We start from the raw sequence: 17,372 nt of genomic DNA on the forward strand, positions 1-17,372 counted from the left end.
TTGTGACTAAATCAAAGAAAAAATAATTACCCAATTCTTATATGAAAAATATGGCCAAAATGTTAAAATTAAAATTTTGATATTGAAAGAAATTGTTGAACTGCCAGCTTTCTTAGACCATAAAACTATATTTTGTCATAAATATATTTCATGTTGTCACTCATGCAAATTTATGTATTTAAATAATATTTTAAAATAATTTGCAAATCATAATACTTTTATTTTACATGAATAATTTAATCATTTCTATTCACATCTTTAGTTATTCTTGAAACTGGTTTTCTTTTCATCGTGCGAGTGAAAAACTGAAAATTAAAAAATCAAAATTTGGAGGTCTAATACAACATGTATAATTAGGAATTTATTTATTCGATCTTCGATCATTTTACTCATCTGTCCACGTATGCACCTATAATGCCAGGTCATTAGAACAGGACTCATGTCAAATTTTTTTATTGGGTCTAACGGAAATATTTAGACGGAAGGACTCATCCATCCAAATTAAATATATTTTCAAATTGTTTGTGAAAAAAAATAAAAAACTTATCTATCCTTTTATTAAAAAAAAAGAAACACACCAAAATTTACATATAATTAAAAAACACTACTATAAACCTAATATCAAAATTAAAAAATCCCCAGGCCGAGCTAGGTATTTACCACTAATTCACTAAACAGTACACACACAAATTGGTTAAATCCTCACTCGCACTTTTCTCTCTCATTTCACTCTCGTTCCATTTTCCAAAACCCTACCACTCAATCACCGCCATGGCCGCCTCCAATTCGATTCGCCTCCGTCGCACCCTCAGGGCTATCTCCTCCCTCCACCGCTCCTTCTCCTCTTCAGCCGCCACCTCTGCGCCACCAATTTCCCTCGCCATTCGCCGCGTCCTTCCCTCAGCTCCTCCAGCCCCAGCACCAGCACCTTGGCTGTCCCGTTCATTCAGGTCGTCGTCCATATCGCTTTGGTCGAACATATCATCGTCGGCGTCCAACATCCCCGACGAAATGACCCCGACGATATACTGTTCGAGGGCTGCGACTGCCACCACTGGCTCTTCGGCATGGACTTCCCCGGAGACAACAAACCCTCCCCCGAAGAAATGGTCTCGGCATCAGGTTCTCTCTCTCTCTCTCTCTCTCTCTCTCTCTCTCTGCGAGATTGTTGCGTTTCTGTGGTTCTTAAATTTGTGCTTTTTGGCTTTAGTGTGGAGGAGGCAAAGCAGAAAATCTACGCCTGCGGTACCACTACCTACTACACTGGCTTTCAAGCTGTTATGTCTGAAGAAGAATCCAAGAAATTTGAAAGTATTTGTTGTAACAGAACTTCCTGGAGTCATCTCTGTGCTCCCAGATGCCTATATTGATCCCGTGAACAAGGAATATGGAGGTATCATTTCTTCTTAGCAACAATTTACTCAGGCTCTTTTTGTCTGATGAATTAAAATTTTTTAAGTTCCACAAAGCTTTAGGAAATAAATTTCAAACTACTTGAACCAACCTAGTGATGGTTTTACTTATGGCAAAATAAGCTGATTTTTACCATTTTGACTTAGTAGCATCATTTTATAATCATTTCGATATATTGATGCCTTTCTGTTTGTAACATGATTTCTGTGACTTTTGTTGTGTGGTTTCATGATAAATAGGAGATAAGTACATCAATGGAACAATTATCCCTAGGCCTCCACCGATACAATATGGAAGAAACACAGGAAGACGTCCTCACCAATTTTTGATTTGGGGCAGTCTTAGATGCAAGCAGGAAAAAAAAAATCAAACTTAAGTCAAAGAAGAGAATATTAGAATGTAGTCTTTTTACACAACTTTTTGGAACCTTTACAGAATGTAGTCTTTTTACACAACTTTTTGGAATCTTCACAACTATTTTTCGGATCAACGAAATTGCCTACCTCCTCTCTTAGTATAGTGCTTCTGAATAGCATTATACCTTGCAGCTGTCGGTCTCACCCCATTCATAATGGCCTTCTGGAAGATGATCTCTGCTTCCTCTATCTCTTCAAACTTGAGAAGAAGGTCTATGAGCCTACACCAGATGTTCGGAGGTATAAAGCCCGACTACCATTTCCAAAAAAGCATCTCTGCTTTTTTCCAACCTGTCTTGAGATGTATAGACATGAAACATCAATCTCATGCTGTAGGAAGATCTCGTAAATGATTTAGGAAAAAGATCGCAAACTTCCTAACAAAACTCTTTAATGCAGCTTTGGACAGAGAAGGAGGTGAAGATGGAGAGATAGCCTTACAGGCCTCCCATATTCGCTAAATCATTTACGAGATCTTCCTACAGCATGAGATTGATGTTTCATGTCTATACATCTCAAGACAGGTTGGAAAAAAGCAGAGATGCTTTTTTGGAAATGGTAGCCAGTAAGAGCTTTATACCTCCGAACATCTGGTGTAGGCTCATAGACCTTCTTCTCAAGTTTGAAGAGATAGAGGAGGCGGAGATCATCTTCCAGAAGGCCATTATGAATGGGGTGAGACCGACAGCTGAAAGGTATAATGCTATTCAGAAGCATTATACTAAGAGAGGAGATAGGCAATTTCGTTGATCCGAAAAGTAGTTGTGAAGGTTCCAAAAAGTTGTGTAAAAAGACTACATTCTGTGAAGGTTCCAAAAAGTTGTGTAAAAAGACTACATTCTAATGTTTTCTTCTTTGACTTAAGTTTGATTTTTTTGCTTATTTCTGCTTGCATCTAAGACTGCCCCAAATCAAAAATTGGCTTCTGAGTAGCTTTTTTTTCATGGACATTCTTGGTTCATTACAGCATTATATAGGTTGAAGTTGTGATTTGAAATTAAAAGTGTATATATGTCATTTTAGAACAGTAGAATCAATTATTAGTTCACCCTTTGAAATGTGAAAATTTTGATATTTGTTTGATGAGTTGGTCTTTTTTGACCGGTGAGTTATATACTTTTATACTTCAATTCACTCGAAGGTTACCCCCTTTATCTCACATTATCTAAACATAAGGTTTTGATGTGCCTTTTAGCACTGTAGCAGTTGCATGTGTATATTTAGATAAGATGCATAATTAATATGAATTAATGAATGTTGTTGTTGTTATTGCTGTAGAATTTTCAATTTCATTATTTTCTATATATAGGAGGAAGATGGGGTTATTATTAGGAGGATTACTATGTAGTGTTATGGTGTTGGAAATAAGTATGATCTATGTCTATAGTTTAGTTTCCAATGCTTCATAGAATGAAACAATGAATGTGAATAAATTGTGACACCTTTCAACGTTTTTTGTTTTTTGTTTTTTGTTTTTTTTTTTCATGTAAATCTTTTTCAGTTTTTAATGGTTTATTCATAATTCAATTTAAGTTTAAATCGCGATATTCTATAACAGTTTATGTATAAATTTTAAAATTTCTACATCCTATCTTATAATAAGTTATATAAAATAAGTTCAGTATCAAAATATAATTATTATGTAAATGTTGTAATTAGATACTTTTAAACTTTACTTTATTTGTTTGTACAATTTGCCCTAATAAATAACAAGTTCTTTAAGGGTTAGTTTGGCTAAATTTTTTAAATAAGTTTTTTTGAAAAAGGAGCTTAAAATATAAGAATTTTTACTAATAACAACTTTTAAATAAGTTATTTTGTGTTTAGAAAGTTATTATAGAAGTCTTTGTTTTAAAGTTGTGCATTAAATAGGAGTGATAAAATAACTTTTGAAAATAGGAGAAGTCACATTTTTTAATTTCTTCAAAAACTCTTAAATAATATTTTAAAAAATTAAAAGTTTATTTAAAAAATTAAAAGTTTATTTAAAAAATTGTACCAAACACTATTAATATAATTTTTTATAAGTCAAAAGTTAAAAGAAGTAACTTTCGGAGTCACATGTAAGCGGATGACATTGTTCACTCAGAATGAAATTCAGTAAAAAAAAACAAATCAAACCCTTTGGAATTCGAAGAAAGAAGCAAAATATAGTACATCCTAGTGTTCGTTGAAGAAGAGTCAGATACAAATAAACCAAATTAGATCAAAGCCAAACAACATAGTGCACATTGTGATGCAAGACCACATTACCCGCTAAAAGAACATTGTGGGAGAGGGAAAAAGGGTGCAACACAAGTTCACAAACCACAAGTTTTTTGGTTCATGTTAATGCCACATGCCACGTGGATGGATAGCGCCTTTAACTTTTGAAATGGGCCAATCAAGCAAGACTAAAAGCAAATAGGTAGGTCACCTGGGGATTATTAAACTTTTCTAAAATTAAAAAATATAAAAATTTAATTACTTTTAAATCAAAATATTAAAATTTTTATGGATTTAGTTTTAATATATTGTTAATGTAAAACGATTTTATACGTGTATTTAATTATGTAATGTCGCATTAGTAAAAATAATTATTTTTAATATTGATCACGTGAATAGTGATTCAAAAAATAGATGTAATTAGATGACTCTATAAAAACTTTTAAACTGTTAACACATTAAAATTAAACTCAATTTATATATGATAAAAATTTTAATTTTAATATCTCACCAAGATAATCAAATGTCAAACCCCTGGCCATGGCAATTTTATTGGAGAGGTATGGTAGAACAAAATAAAGAAGGATATAGTAAAGTACTAAAGTTCCTATTTCTGGATAGGACTAGTTACTATAGAGAACGGTTTTAGAATAGCTAATGCTTTTCCTTTTTTTAGAACATTTAGTTTTATATTTTAGTCTTTGAAAATTTGATTGGCGAGCCAAGCAATTCATGAAAAGATTACATTTATTATTATTTTTTGTCTCCTTGCAGCGAAGATACTAACAGAAATCTCAGACATGATGGCGGATTATGTTGAAGTTACCATATGCACTCTTAGCTGATTGAATGTCGCTGCCATTAGGGATGTCAATGGGGTAGGACGGGAGAGGGGATGTCTCCCTGCTCCCCATCCCTGTCCCCATTCCTTGCCGTGGGGGAATATTGTTCCCCATCCTCATTTCCCATGGGGCTCCATTCCCCGCAGGGATCCCATTTTCCATCTATATAATAGTTCTAACTAATTATTAATTTCCATATGAATAGAGTTACAAGTATATATCTTATACAAAAACTGCAAGATTTTATACAAAAAGTCTAAATGACACGATGGTGACTTCTTTCGAAATGACGCAATGGGAGGATGCAACAACAAGCCAAAGGACAAAGCAGTGGACGAGGTGGGAGACGCGGCAACAGAGAGGAGAATGGACACGACGACAGAGTTACGAAAAGGAACGCCACAAATAGAAATTACGACGCGATAAGGGTGATGGCACGGTGAGGTGTGACGAAGCGGTTAGAAGGATGGCGATGGGGTGGCTGCAGAGAGGTTGGATGGAGTATGGACAGCGTTATGGATCTCTGAATTGAAGAAGGGTCATGGAAATAAAGATTAGGAGTTTTGGGTTTCTATATATGTGTGTATGAGAAATGACTAAAAAACATATATGAGAAATAAACTATTAAGGATAATTCAGGAAATTCATAAATTTCGGGGAATAGCGGGGACGGGTCGGGGATCCCCGCTCGGGTCCCCGCACCTGCTTCGGAGGAATTTTATCCCCTATCCCCATCCCCACGGAAGAAATTTCTCACAATCGGATCCCTATTCGGGGCAGTTCCCGCAGAGATGCCCGCGTCTCGGGAAGTTTTACCATCCCTAATTACCATTGTGGTAGAAAATTTAATATTTTTTATCTGTCAATGTATATCTTTGTCTGAGTTATGATCTCTGTTTTAGTGACAGTTGAATGTGGCATGTAGAGCTTGTAGTGGCTGTGTACTTATGAGCATGGTTGAACTGAATTCCATGTGTGGTTTTCTTTCTTTTGTTCATCTTCTACTCTTCCCCCTTGCTGTGATGAATAGAGTAATGGAAGTTATCATTATTTTTACAGGAGTTACGCATAAATTGAGCTTTCACAGCTAATTTAAATAGTTAACTAACTATATTGTGGTTGATTTTAATTGTTTTGCACAAAAGTTTGTACATGTATAATGGCACAAGTCATTCACTCATAACTAAACAGAGGAATGCAAAAATGGATCATCAGATTAGAATTTTATTCAAGGAGAACAAGTGTGAAATTATCACAATATTCTTGGTGTTTAACTTTTATTTAATCTCAGTTTCATATTAACCTCTTATTAAATGAAGTAGATGTCAAAAGGTAATGTGATAGTAAAGCAGGGAATACTATATAGAATATTTTAGAGTAAAAGACAAATAGGTTTTTGACCTTTTTAGAAGCCGACATTTTCGTCTCTCAGGATTGAAAAATACATATAAATTTTTCACTTTATAAAATGCGTAACAATTATACCCCTCTATCAAGTTGGGGTTCAAGAGAATGCTAACCTGGAGGGGTGGATGGGGAATAAATTGTTAATGGACAAATTGGTCTTTATGCCCCCAAAACGACGCCGTTGCCATCACTGAGCCCTATTCGAACCATGACCGTTGATAGTGCGATCGTCCATGACGAGTGAAGGGGGTTATTCATGCACAAGACCTGGAGCAGGATCTTCATGCGCCATGCCAAGAGGATGTGATCGAGATGGGATTGCACCTATGAAGCACGGACACTTCGTTGAGTTACCGTGTCCGCGTGTCGGACATATTTCGGACATGACACTCACCGACACTCGTCCGACACGCGTGTCTGTTGTGTGCAACCGTGTCTTGATAAAAAATAAAAAATTTATTTCCGGACACACCTGGACACACCTAAATACCATCACGTGTCAGCGTGTCTTGTCTTATTCTTAACATATATTTTTAAAATAAATTTAGATATAGTATATATTATTATTTATTAAAATAAAAAATATTTTAAATACTTGATATAATTAAAATAAGACATTAAAAATAATTAAAAATTTTAATTTATATTTTAATATTAATAAAATATCAAAATATCCATACGATTTATCTAAAAAACACTTTATATTTTATATGTATGCGCGTCCCCGTGTCATGTAAGATTTTAAAATTCGCGTGTCAGCGTGTCCCGTATCGTGTCGTGTCCCGTGTCCGTGTCAGTGTCTATGCATCATAGGATTGCACCAAAGTGCTTCTATGGCGTATATGTCATTCTTTACAAGTCTAGAACAGCAACTAACCCTAATAGAATGTTTCTCGGTTGTCCATTCTTCAAGGTAAGATACTATTTTGTCAATAGTTGAATGAGACTGCAATGTGTCTAATTGGGTGATTCTCCGAAAATTTGTTCCAGGTTGAAGAACGGTACTAATTAGCTTTATTGGCCTGTCAGACCTGCCTGAACCTGTTAAAATATAATTAAATATATAAATAATTTTTTATTATTAATAAAATTATGAGATATTTTAAATTTATTATATTTTATTATAAATATTTTTATATATTTTAAATACTTTAAAAGATTAAAAATTCTTGTAAATATTAAATATGACATATTACATATAAATATTTTTATTAAAAATTAATTTTTTTAAATAATATTTTTACTTTTATAAAAAAATTTTTATCAGAACTTTTAATAGGTTTCAGACCAGGCCAGGCTGAATAACAGGCCAGACATAGTATTTTATAAAGAGCTTATAACAGGCTGCAGGCCAGTCTCAAGCCAAGTAACTACATGACAGACCAGACCTGTTAAGAGCAAAGACTGACATGGCCTGTTTCCACCCCTACTTACACCCCTCGAAGCAGATATATATTTTGTCAAAGACAGGGAGGGATTGAGGGATAGGTTTCACATCAACTCTTGCTGTCGACTCGGGATTACTCTTAATTATCTCCATGCCATAGTCCCTGAGCTTGCCATACTATTCTTTTTCGTTTTCTATTATCCTCTCTTTGGTCTCTTTCATTGCCCTGTAAACCATCTTCGAATGCACCACCAAATGAAACTCTTCTCTAAGAAAGTCGATTGTCTTATTAGTTGTCATATGAGGTTGACTTGCCATTCTCTTCTCCACTTTCTTACTGATCTAGTGTTGATCAGCAGCATTACTACCCAAATTTCTAACACATGTATGCTTTGTGTCAGTCATGGACAGTCTTTATCACTGCAGCCAACCCTCACCCATTCCTTATAATTTTTTATTCAGACAAGTTCCTTTCCTTAAAAAATGATATCTCTTAACACTTCTTTGAACCCATCAATGGTTACAAACTTGGTTTCAATCTCAAATCTACCCTCTCCAAACTCATACTCATCATTAAAAACTGAAAATTCATGCTTTTCTCCCTCATCCTCTAAAGACACTGGTGTGTGAAGATCCTCTGATTCATACTCATAAACGGGGTCATCATCATCTGAATCCTCCTCATTAACATAGAGGCTGATTGGAGGCCTATCATTGGGCTGCACAGTAGACACAGCTTCTTCAGCATGTACAGTAGGTCTAGTTCTTTGGAAATTTACATTTGGTCCAGTTCCTTTGGACTTGGCAATGGGCCTGGTCTTTCTGGACTTTACTATAGGCCCACTTCCTTTGGACTTCGCAGTTGTTCTGGTTCCTTTGGCTTCACTCCACTTACACTATTTGGTCTAGCGCATTTTTTACTTCTACTTGACTCTGCCCCTCTTCCTTCTTTGACATTGACTTTACTCTTTGGCAGAACCTTCTCATTTCCTTTCAGAGTTTTTTTTTCTCTTCATACCATCATTTTTCTCATCACAGCTAGAATAATCATCATCAGAAATAGTTTCAGAGACAGTCGGAGGAGGTTTATACAGTCCGTCTTCCCCACTATCATTCCCATCATCTTCTGTAGATGGTGATGATTGAAACTCCCTCATGATGCTATCAACAACAATGTGATCATCAAATTCTTCTGCCCCCGTTTCTAAAGCAGTATCTTCTTCCACTATCTGTGGCTCATCCACGAGGTGGTCGAAGAAAATGTAAAACTCATCAGTGGTTGAATTCCTCAGCTTGTTCTCTCGCATCTCATTGATTCCTGCATCCCCTCTCAGAATGTGCGGTCCGGGCTCAATGTCACTGCTTGTTGGGTCATACCAATAAACTGCCTTGTATGATGCATAGGCCAAACCCGTGAACAATGTCAACCGGTTTAGCTGCCAGTTCACGGTTTTACTCGTTTTTTGCGGAAAATATATTTTCTGACTCAGAAAAATCTATTGAGTCCAAAAATTATATTTATATTTTTTAATTTTCATTCTAAAATTTTGGAACCTAATTTGGGCAATATTAATTATTTAATTAAACGGTTATTTAGATGCGCTTCTTATATTTATTTTCGTTAGATAGTCTCTCTTTATTAGTAACTAACAGTGATTGAGGTAGAACGATAATTCTACGTATTTGATATAGACAAATTAATTCCTAGATTGAAGTACAAAATAGTTTTTAAAAAATTTTAAAAAAAATCTCAAAATAGTCTATAAAAGATTTTAAAAATTCTAGAATATTCCTCATGAATTATTTATATATAATTATTTTTAAATTAATAAATTTTAATTTCTAAAATTTTCAGTCTATTTATCTTAAATTTATTTATTTATATACAAATTTTTTATGTATTTTTAAAATAAATTATAAATTAATTTTGAAAAGCATTAATTTAAAAAAAAGAATAATTTAAAATAAATAAACTCATTTATTTTTTACCAAGTAAAATATTAATTTAATTTAATTTGCAATATCATATTCTATGGTCATTGTTTAATAAATAATGATAAAGAAGATAATGAGTTAGTGTTATTTCAAGAGATAGAAAAAATCTCATTAACATTAAATTTTTTACATTAACAATTGAGAATATTTGTGCAAATGCTTATGAATGCATCAGTTTAGAACTTGCATGCAATGCGAAAACTAGGGGTGTGCATGGCCCGGCCCGGCTCGAAGACCCGGCCCGGCCCCGAACACTTTAGGGTCTATTTTGGTGTGATTTCACCGGGTCTAGGGCCGGGTAAGGGTCTTAAAAATAGACCCGGTCATTATTTCGGGTCGGGTCCGGGCCATGGCTCGGGTCACCCGAAATCGGCCCGGTGGCCCGGTCATCATACACAATTAATATTTTGTATTATTAGTGATGGATGATGGCTATTTTTATGTGGAATTTAAGTATTATAAACTTTAATATTTTGTGTTATTAGTTATTATAAGACTATAAGTTAATGTTTTATGTTTAAAATACATAAGATTTTAGACTAATGCATAATATTGTGTTATTTGTATTGATTTAAATATTTGGTGTTATTAGACAATATTAGTATTGATTATGGTTATGCTTTAATTTTAGAGAAGAGTTGGTTCTTGTTATATTTTTCTAAGTGAATTTTACCATGTCAAATAATGGTTGGAGTCTTGAAAATTTTGATATTTTCATATGCTAACTTATAAGAATGTATCAAGGTAATATAATGTTAACGGCCCGGTTTTCACCCGGTTTTTACCCGGTATAATCGTGGCCCGAAAGTGTATAGGTTTCATCGGATCTAGGGTCGGGTTCGGGTCTAATAAATAGGCCCGATATATATTTCGGGTCGGGTCTGGGTCACATCAAACCCGGTTTCACCCGGCCCATGCACACCCCTAGCGAAAACCAAGTCATTTATAAAGTCAAATTTATAAGTTTTGGTCAACTACAAAGTCAATGTGAATGATTTACAAAATTCTAATGTAAAACTCTGAATACTTTGCAACACTTAAAAAATAAATATCTTGGTAAATCCAAGTATTCCGTTTACGTCTCGAAAAAGTTTTGGAATTCACTAATTATAGTGTTGCACAAATTAGACTTACAATGTTTGTACTACTATAGTTAACAATTATGCCAAAAAAATAGATTTTTTTTAATTAAAAATATTTTTCTAAATTTATTTAGTGTCAATATCTTAAAAAGTTAGGTATATAATAATGGTCTTTATAATATAATGACTTCTTAAATTAGTTGTTATTATTATGGTTTCTATATTACTTTCATGTAGGTATCGTTAGTTAATAATTAAATAATGTTATTTTTTATGACATTTTAGTGTTAATAAATAAAATTATCTTTTAATATATATTTTATTATTTTTTATATCATTTATTTATTATATTTTTTTAATAATATTTTATTATTTTGATTAATAAATATATGATAGGATGTTAGTTAGCTTTTGAAAAAGATTAAAAACATTTGAAGTGATTGTTTTAAAATTTTAAAATTTTTTCAAAGAATGTTTTAAGATTTTTTTAAATTCTTCAAGGACTGATTTGTCCAATTCGCACACATGGACACTTAACGGCCACATGTGAGATAGTCATCGTTAGTGACTAATATATAGAGACGGTATTCTCTAACAGAAATACAATATTTTTGTATTTTAAGATCTAAAGAACTAAAACATCCAATTTTAAAAACTCCAGGATGGATTATATTTGGAAAAAAAAAAACATTCAATCGAATTTAAAATTTTATAAAAATTCTTTTTTTTTTGTCATGACCTAAACCAACAAATTGGCCTAGACCGAAAAAAAAAAAAAAAACCTCCCACCCAACCCAACTCCGAGTCCCCGAGACAGAGCCTCCCCATAAACACATCTAACAAATACAATACACATTTCATTTAGAAAACGTACATTTACACAATCAAAATTAGAGATGGGTATTTGTGGCCTTTCTTCTTCTTCTTCTTTTTTAGTTTGTAACTTTGTATTATTATTATTTTGACTTATTATCTATTATGAGTTGTGACTAAATCAAAGAAAAAATAATTACCCAATTCTTATATGAAAAATATGGCCAAAATGTTAAAATTAAAATTTTGATATTGAAAGAAATTGTTGAACTGCCAGCTTTCTTAGACCATAAAACTATATTTTGTCATAAATATATTTCATGTTGTCACTCATGCAAATTTATGTATTTAAATAATATTTTAAAATAATTTGCAAATCATAATACTTTTATTTTACATGAATAATTTAATCATTTCTATTCACATCTTTAGTTATTCTTGAAACTGGTTTTCTTTTCATCGTGCGAGTGAAAAACTGAAAATTAAAAAATCAAAATTTGGAGGTCTAATACAACATGTATAATTAGGAATTTATTTATTCGATCTTCGATCATTTTACTCATCTGTCCACGTATGCACCTATAATGCCAGGTCATTAGAACAGGACTCATGTCAAATTTTTTTATTGGGTCTAACGGAAATATTTAGACGGAAGGACTCATCCATCCAAATTAAATATATTTTCAAATTGTTTGTGAAAAAAAATAAAAAACTTATCTATCCTTTTATTAAAAAAAAAGAAACACACCAAAATTTACATATAATTAAAAAACACTACTATAAACCTAATATCAAAATTAAAAAATCCCCAGGCCGAGCTAGGTATTTACCACTAATTCACTAAACAGTACACACACAAATTGGTTAAATCCTCACTCGCACTTTTCTCTCTCATTTCACTCTCGTTCCATTTTCCAAAACCCTACCACTCAATCACCGCCATGGCCGCCTCCAATTCGATTCGCCTCCGTCGCACCCTCAGGGCTATCTCCTCCCTCCACCGCTCCTTCTCCTCTTCAGCCGCCACCTCTGCGCCACCAATTTCCCTCGCCATTCGCCGCGTCCTTCCCTCAGCTCCTCCAGCCCCAGCACCAGCACCTTGGCTGTCCCGTTCATTCAGGTCGTCGTCCATATCGCTTTGGTCGAACATATCATCGTCGGCGTCCAACATCCCCGACGAAATGACCCCGACGATATACTGTTCGAGGGCTGCGACTGCCACCACTGGCTCTTCGGCATGGACTTCCCCGGAGACAACAAACCCTCCCCCGAAGAAATGGTCTCGGCATCAGGTTCTCTCTCTCTCTCTCTCTCTCTCTCTCTCTCTCTGCGAGATTGTTGCGTTTCTGTGGTTCTTAAATTTGTGCTTTTTGGCTTTAGTGTGGAGGAGGCAAAGCAGAAAATCTACGCCTGCGGTACCACTACCTACTACACTGGCTTTCAAGCTGTTATGTCTGAAGAAGAATCCAAGAAATTTGAAAGTATTTGTTGTAACAGAACTTCCTGGAGTCATCTCTGTGCTCCCAGATGCCTATATTGATCCCGTGAACAAGGAATATGGAGGTATCATTTCTTCTTAGCAACAATTTACTCAGGCTCTTTTTGTCTGATGAATTAAAATTTTTTAAGTTCCACAAAGCTTTAGGAAATAAATTTCAAACTACTTGAACCAACCTAGTGATGGTTTTACTTATGGCAAAATAAGCTGATTTTTACCATTTTGACTTAGTAGCATCATTTTATAATCATTTCGATATATTGATGCCTTTCTGTTTGTAACATGATTTCTGTGACTTTTGTTGTGTGGTTTCATGATAAATAGGAGATAAGTACATCAATGGAACAATTATCCCTAGGCCTCCACCGATACAATATGGAAGAAACACAGGAAGACGTCCTCACCAAGATAATCAAATGTCAAACCATCAGGGAAATCCCTCCTACAATAATAGGGGGCCTATGCAAGGGGATGGAAGGAACTATGGTCAAGCGTCACAGAATTATCCACCCTAACAGAACTATGGTCAAGAGTCACAGAATCATTCACAGCAACAAACCTTTTTCCGTATTTGTCTAGAGGAAATACAGGAACATATTATGTTTGGACTAGGGTAGAAGCAACAAAGCTATTGAGGGAGGTGGAGGGTTTTCTTCTACAAGTAACTCCTTTTCATGTTGGCATTAGCTTACTCCAATTAATTCAATTTCGGTCCATTGCCTTTCAACTACTGCGATGTTATACAAAATTGAGGAACAGAAATGATGTGAAACAAAAGATGATCTCCGTCTCCTCTATCTCTGCAAACTTGAGAAGAAGGTCTAGAGCCTACACCAGATGTTCGGAGGTATAAAGCCTTTACTGGCTAGCATTTTCAAAAAAGCATCTCTGCTTTTTTCTAACCTATCTTGAGATGTATAGACATGAAACATCAATCTCATGCTGTAGGAAGACCTCGTAAATGATTTAGGAAGAAGATCGCAAACCTCCTTTGGTTCATTCAATTTTTTTAACCTAACAAAACTCTTTAATGCAGCTTTGGACAGGGAAGGAGGTGAAGATGGAGAGATAGCCTTACAGGCCTTCCATATTCGCTTCACTATTGTGATGTCATACAAAATTGAGGAACAGAAATTATGTGAAGCGAATATGGGAGGCCTGTAAAGCTATCTCTCCATCTTCACCTCCTTCTCTGTCCAAAGCTGCATTAAAGAGTTTTGTTAGGTTAAAAAAATTGAATGAAGCAGAGAAAGTTTTCGATCTTCTTCCTAAATCATTTACGAGGTCTTTCTACAATATGGGATTGATGTTTCATGTCTATACATCTCAAGACAGGTTGGAAAAAAGCAGAGATGCTTTTTTGGAAATGCTAGCCAGTAAGGGCTTTATATCTCCGAACATCTGGTGTAGGCTCATAGGCCTTCTCAAGTTTGCAGAGATAGAGGAGGCAGAGATCATCTTCCAGAAGGCCATTATGAATGGGGTGAGACCGACAGCTGCAAGGTATAATGCTATTCAGAAGCATTATACTAAGAGAGGGGTAGGCAATTTCGTTGATCCGAAAAGTAGTTGTGAAGGTTTCAAAAAGGTGCGTAAAAAGACTACATTCTAATGTTCTCTTCTTTGACTTAAGTTTGATTTTTTGCTTATTTCTGCTTGCATCTAAGACTGCCCCAAATCAAAAATTGGCTTCTGAGTAGCTTTTTTTTTTTTTCATGGACATTCTTGGTTCATTACAGCATTATATAGGTTGAAGTTGTGATTTGAAATTAAAAGTGTATATATGTCATTTTAGAACAGTAGAATCAATTATTAGTTCACCCTTTAAAATGTGAAAAATTTGATATTTGTTTGATGAGTTGGTCTTTTTTGACCGGTGAGTTTTATACTTTTATACTTCAATTCACTCGAAGGTTACCCCCTTTATCTCACATTATCTAAACATAAGGTTTTGATGTGCCTTTTAGCATTGTAGCAGTTGCATGTGCATATTTAGATAAGATGCATAATTAATATGAATTAATGAATGTTGTTGTTGTTATTGCTGTAGAATTTTCAATTTCATTATTTTCTATATATAGGAGGAAGATGGGGTTATTATTAGGAGGATTACTATGTAGTGTTATGGTGTTGGAAATAAGTATGATCTATGTCTATAGTTTAGTTTCTGATATGACCAGTAAGCATCGGTCACAAGTTATAGCTCGGTAACGCCTAAGATCCGATCATAACCGATGATTTCATAATGGCCATAAACAACCATTAATCAATAACGTCGGATTTACAATTAATCCTCTTCCTGGGCGTTACAACCTAAGGAAAACGGCCGACCATTTACACTAATATAAAGCAGACAGGAAAAGCCGAGAAAGGTACGTCACTTTTCCAAATTAAGATCTATTATCCACTTGACACTAACTTGAGCGTCGGAGTGCCTTTGCAGGTACTCACCCTCGCTGTTCATCCGCCGCCGACATATATCTTGGTTCACTCTAGGAGTCCGCCGACCTTATCAGAGGACGAGCTATACCTCGGAATAACCAGGCAAGAACAATTTCCAATGCTTCATAGAATGAAACAATGAATGTGAATAAACTGTGACACCTTTCAACGTTTTCTGTTTTTTCTTTTTTTTTTCATGTAAATCTTTTTCAGTTTTTAATGGTTTATTCATAATTCAATTTAAGTTTAAATCGCGATATTCTATAACAGTTTATGTATAAATTTTAAAATTTCTACATCCTATCTTATAATAAATTATATAAAATAAGTTCAGTATCAAAATATAATTATTATGTAAATGTTGTAATTAGATAATTTTAAACTTTACTTTATTTGTTTGTACAATTTGCCCTAATAAATAACAAGTCCCTTAAGGGTCAGTTTGGCTAAATTTTTTAAATAAGTTCTTTTGAAAAAGGAGCTTAAAATATAAGGATTTTTACTAATAACAACTTTTAAATAAGTTATTTTGTATTTAAAAAGTTATTATAGAAGTCTTTGTTTTAAAGTTGTGCATGTCATATTTTTTAATTTCTTCAAAAGTTCTTAAATAACTTTTTAAAAAATTAAAAGTTTATCTAAAAAATTGTACCAAACACTATTAATATAATTTTTTATAAATCAAAAGTTAAAAGAAGTAACTTTCGGAGTTTCCCAAACGGAGTCACATGTAAGCGGATGACATTGTTCACTCAGAATGAAATTCAGTTAAAAAAAACAAATCAAACCCTTTGGAATTCGAAGAAAGAAGCAAAATATAGTACATCCTAGTGTTCGTTGAAGAAGAGTCAGATACAAATAAACCAAATTAGATCAAAGCCAAACAACATAGTGCACATTGTGATGCAAGACCACATTACCCGCTAAAAGAACATTGTGGGAGAGGGAAAAAGGGTGCAACACAAGTTCACAAACCACAAGTTTTTTGGTTCATGTTAATGCCACATGCCACGTGGATGGATAGCGCCTTTAACTTTTGAAATGGGCCAATCAAGCAAGACTAAAAGCAAATAGGTAGGTCACCTGGGGATTATTAAACTTTTCTAAAGTTAAAAAATATAAAAATTTAATTACTTTTAAATCAAAATATTAAAATTTTTATGGATTTAGTTTTAATATATTGTTAATGTAAAACGATTTTATACGTGTATTTAATTATGTAATGTCGCATTAGTAAAAATAATTATTTTTAATATTGATCACGTGAATAGTGATTCAAAAAATAGATGTAATTAGATGACTCTATAAAAACTTTTAAACTGTCAACACATTAAAATTAAACTCAATTTATATATGATAAAAATTTTAATTTTAATATCTCACCAAGATAATCAAATGTCAAACCATCAGGGAAGATACTAATAGAAATCTCAGACATGGTGGCGGATTATGTTGAAGTTACCAGATGCACTCTTAGCTGATTGAATGTCGCTGCCATTGTGGTAGAAAATTTAATATTTTTTATCTGTCAATGTATATCTTTGTCTGAGTTATGATCTCTGTTTTAGTGACAGTTGAATGTGGCATGTAGAGCTTGTAGTGGCTGTACTTATGAGCATGGTTGAACTGAATTCCATGTGTGGTTTTCTTTCTCTTGTTCATCTTCTACTCTTCCCCCTTGCTGTGATGAATAGAGTAATGGAAGTTATCATTATTTTTATAGGAGTTACGCATAAATTGAGCTTCCACAGCTAATTTAAATAGTTAACTAACTATATTGTGGTTGATTTTAATTGTTTTGCACAAAAGTTTGTACATGTATAATGGCACAAGTCATACACTCATAACTAAACAGAGGAATGCAAAAATGAT

At 33.9% G+C, this 17,372-nt stretch overlaps 2 protein-coding genes across 3 annotated transcripts; both read left to right on the forward strand.

The window, feature by feature from the left end:
* Positions 1 to 672: 672 nt before the first annotated feature.
* LOC107645200 (uncharacterized) lies at positions 673 to 1,791 on the forward strand. The gene is made up of 3 exons (XM_021103690.2): positions 673 to 1,122; positions 1,211 to 1,393; positions 1,653 to 1,791. Exons 1-2 carry the CDS (start codon positions 772 to 774, stop codon positions 1,286 to 1,288), a joined length of 429 nt encoding a protein of 142 aa, XP_020959349.1. The 5' UTR covers positions 673 to 771; the 3' UTR covers positions 1,289 to 1,393; positions 1,653 to 1,791.
* A 10,861-nt stretch (positions 1,792 to 12,652) lies between these two features.
* Positions 12,653 to 17,153, forward strand: LOC110263085 (multiple organellar RNA editing factor 1, mitochondrial-like). Of its 2 annotated transcripts, XR_015885811.1 has the most exons (4): positions 12,653 to 12,852; positions 12,941 to 13,123; positions 13,383 to 15,602; positions 16,911 to 17,153. XR_015885811.1 is itself a non-coding variant. In XM_088489796.1 (3 exons), exons 1-3 carry the CDS (start codon positions 12,798 to 12,800, stop codon positions 13,571 to 13,573), a joined length of 429 nt encoding a protein of 142 aa, XP_088345922.1. In that variant the 5' UTR covers positions 12,653 to 12,797; the 3' UTR covers positions 13,574 to 17,153. The 2 variants fall into 2 exon arrangements, 1 of the variants encoding a protein (XP_088345922.1); XM_088489796.1 differs by having other exon boundaries at positions 13,383 to 17,153.
* Positions 17,154 to 17,372: the final 219 nt, after the last annotated feature.

Source organism: Arachis ipaensis, chromosome B6, assembly GCF_059453495.1.
Source record: "Arachis ipaensis isolate K30076 ecotype BB chromosome B6, ASM5945349v1, whole genome shotgun sequence".
Classification (NCBI taxonomy): domain Eukaryota; kingdom Viridiplantae; phylum Streptophyta; class Magnoliopsida; order Fabales; family Fabaceae; genus Arachis; species Arachis ipaensis.

Excerpts from the sequence above, each read along its gene's own strand:
- LOC107645200 (XM_021103690.2), top strand. The coding sequence starts at position 772 with ATGGCCGCCTCCAATTCGATTCGCCTCCGTCGCACCCTCAGGGCTATC. Across the intron at positions 1,123-1,210 it reads AGAAATGGTCTCGGCATCAG|TGTGGAGGAGGCAAAGCAGA; the intron begins GTTCTCTCTCTC and ends TTTTGGCTTTAG.
- LOC110263085 (XM_088489796.1), top strand. The coding sequence starts at position 12,798 with ATGGACTTCCCCGGAGACAACAAACCCTCCCCCGAAGAAATGGTCTCG. Across the intron at positions 12,853-12,940 it reads AGAAATGGTCTCGGCATCAG|TGTGGAGGAGGCAAAGCAGA; the intron begins GTTCTCTCTCTC and ends TTTTGGCTTTAG. Across the intron at positions 13,124-13,382 it reads CGTGAACAAGGAATATGGAG|GAGATAAGTACATCAATGGA; the intron begins GTATCATTTCTT and ends CATGATAAATAG.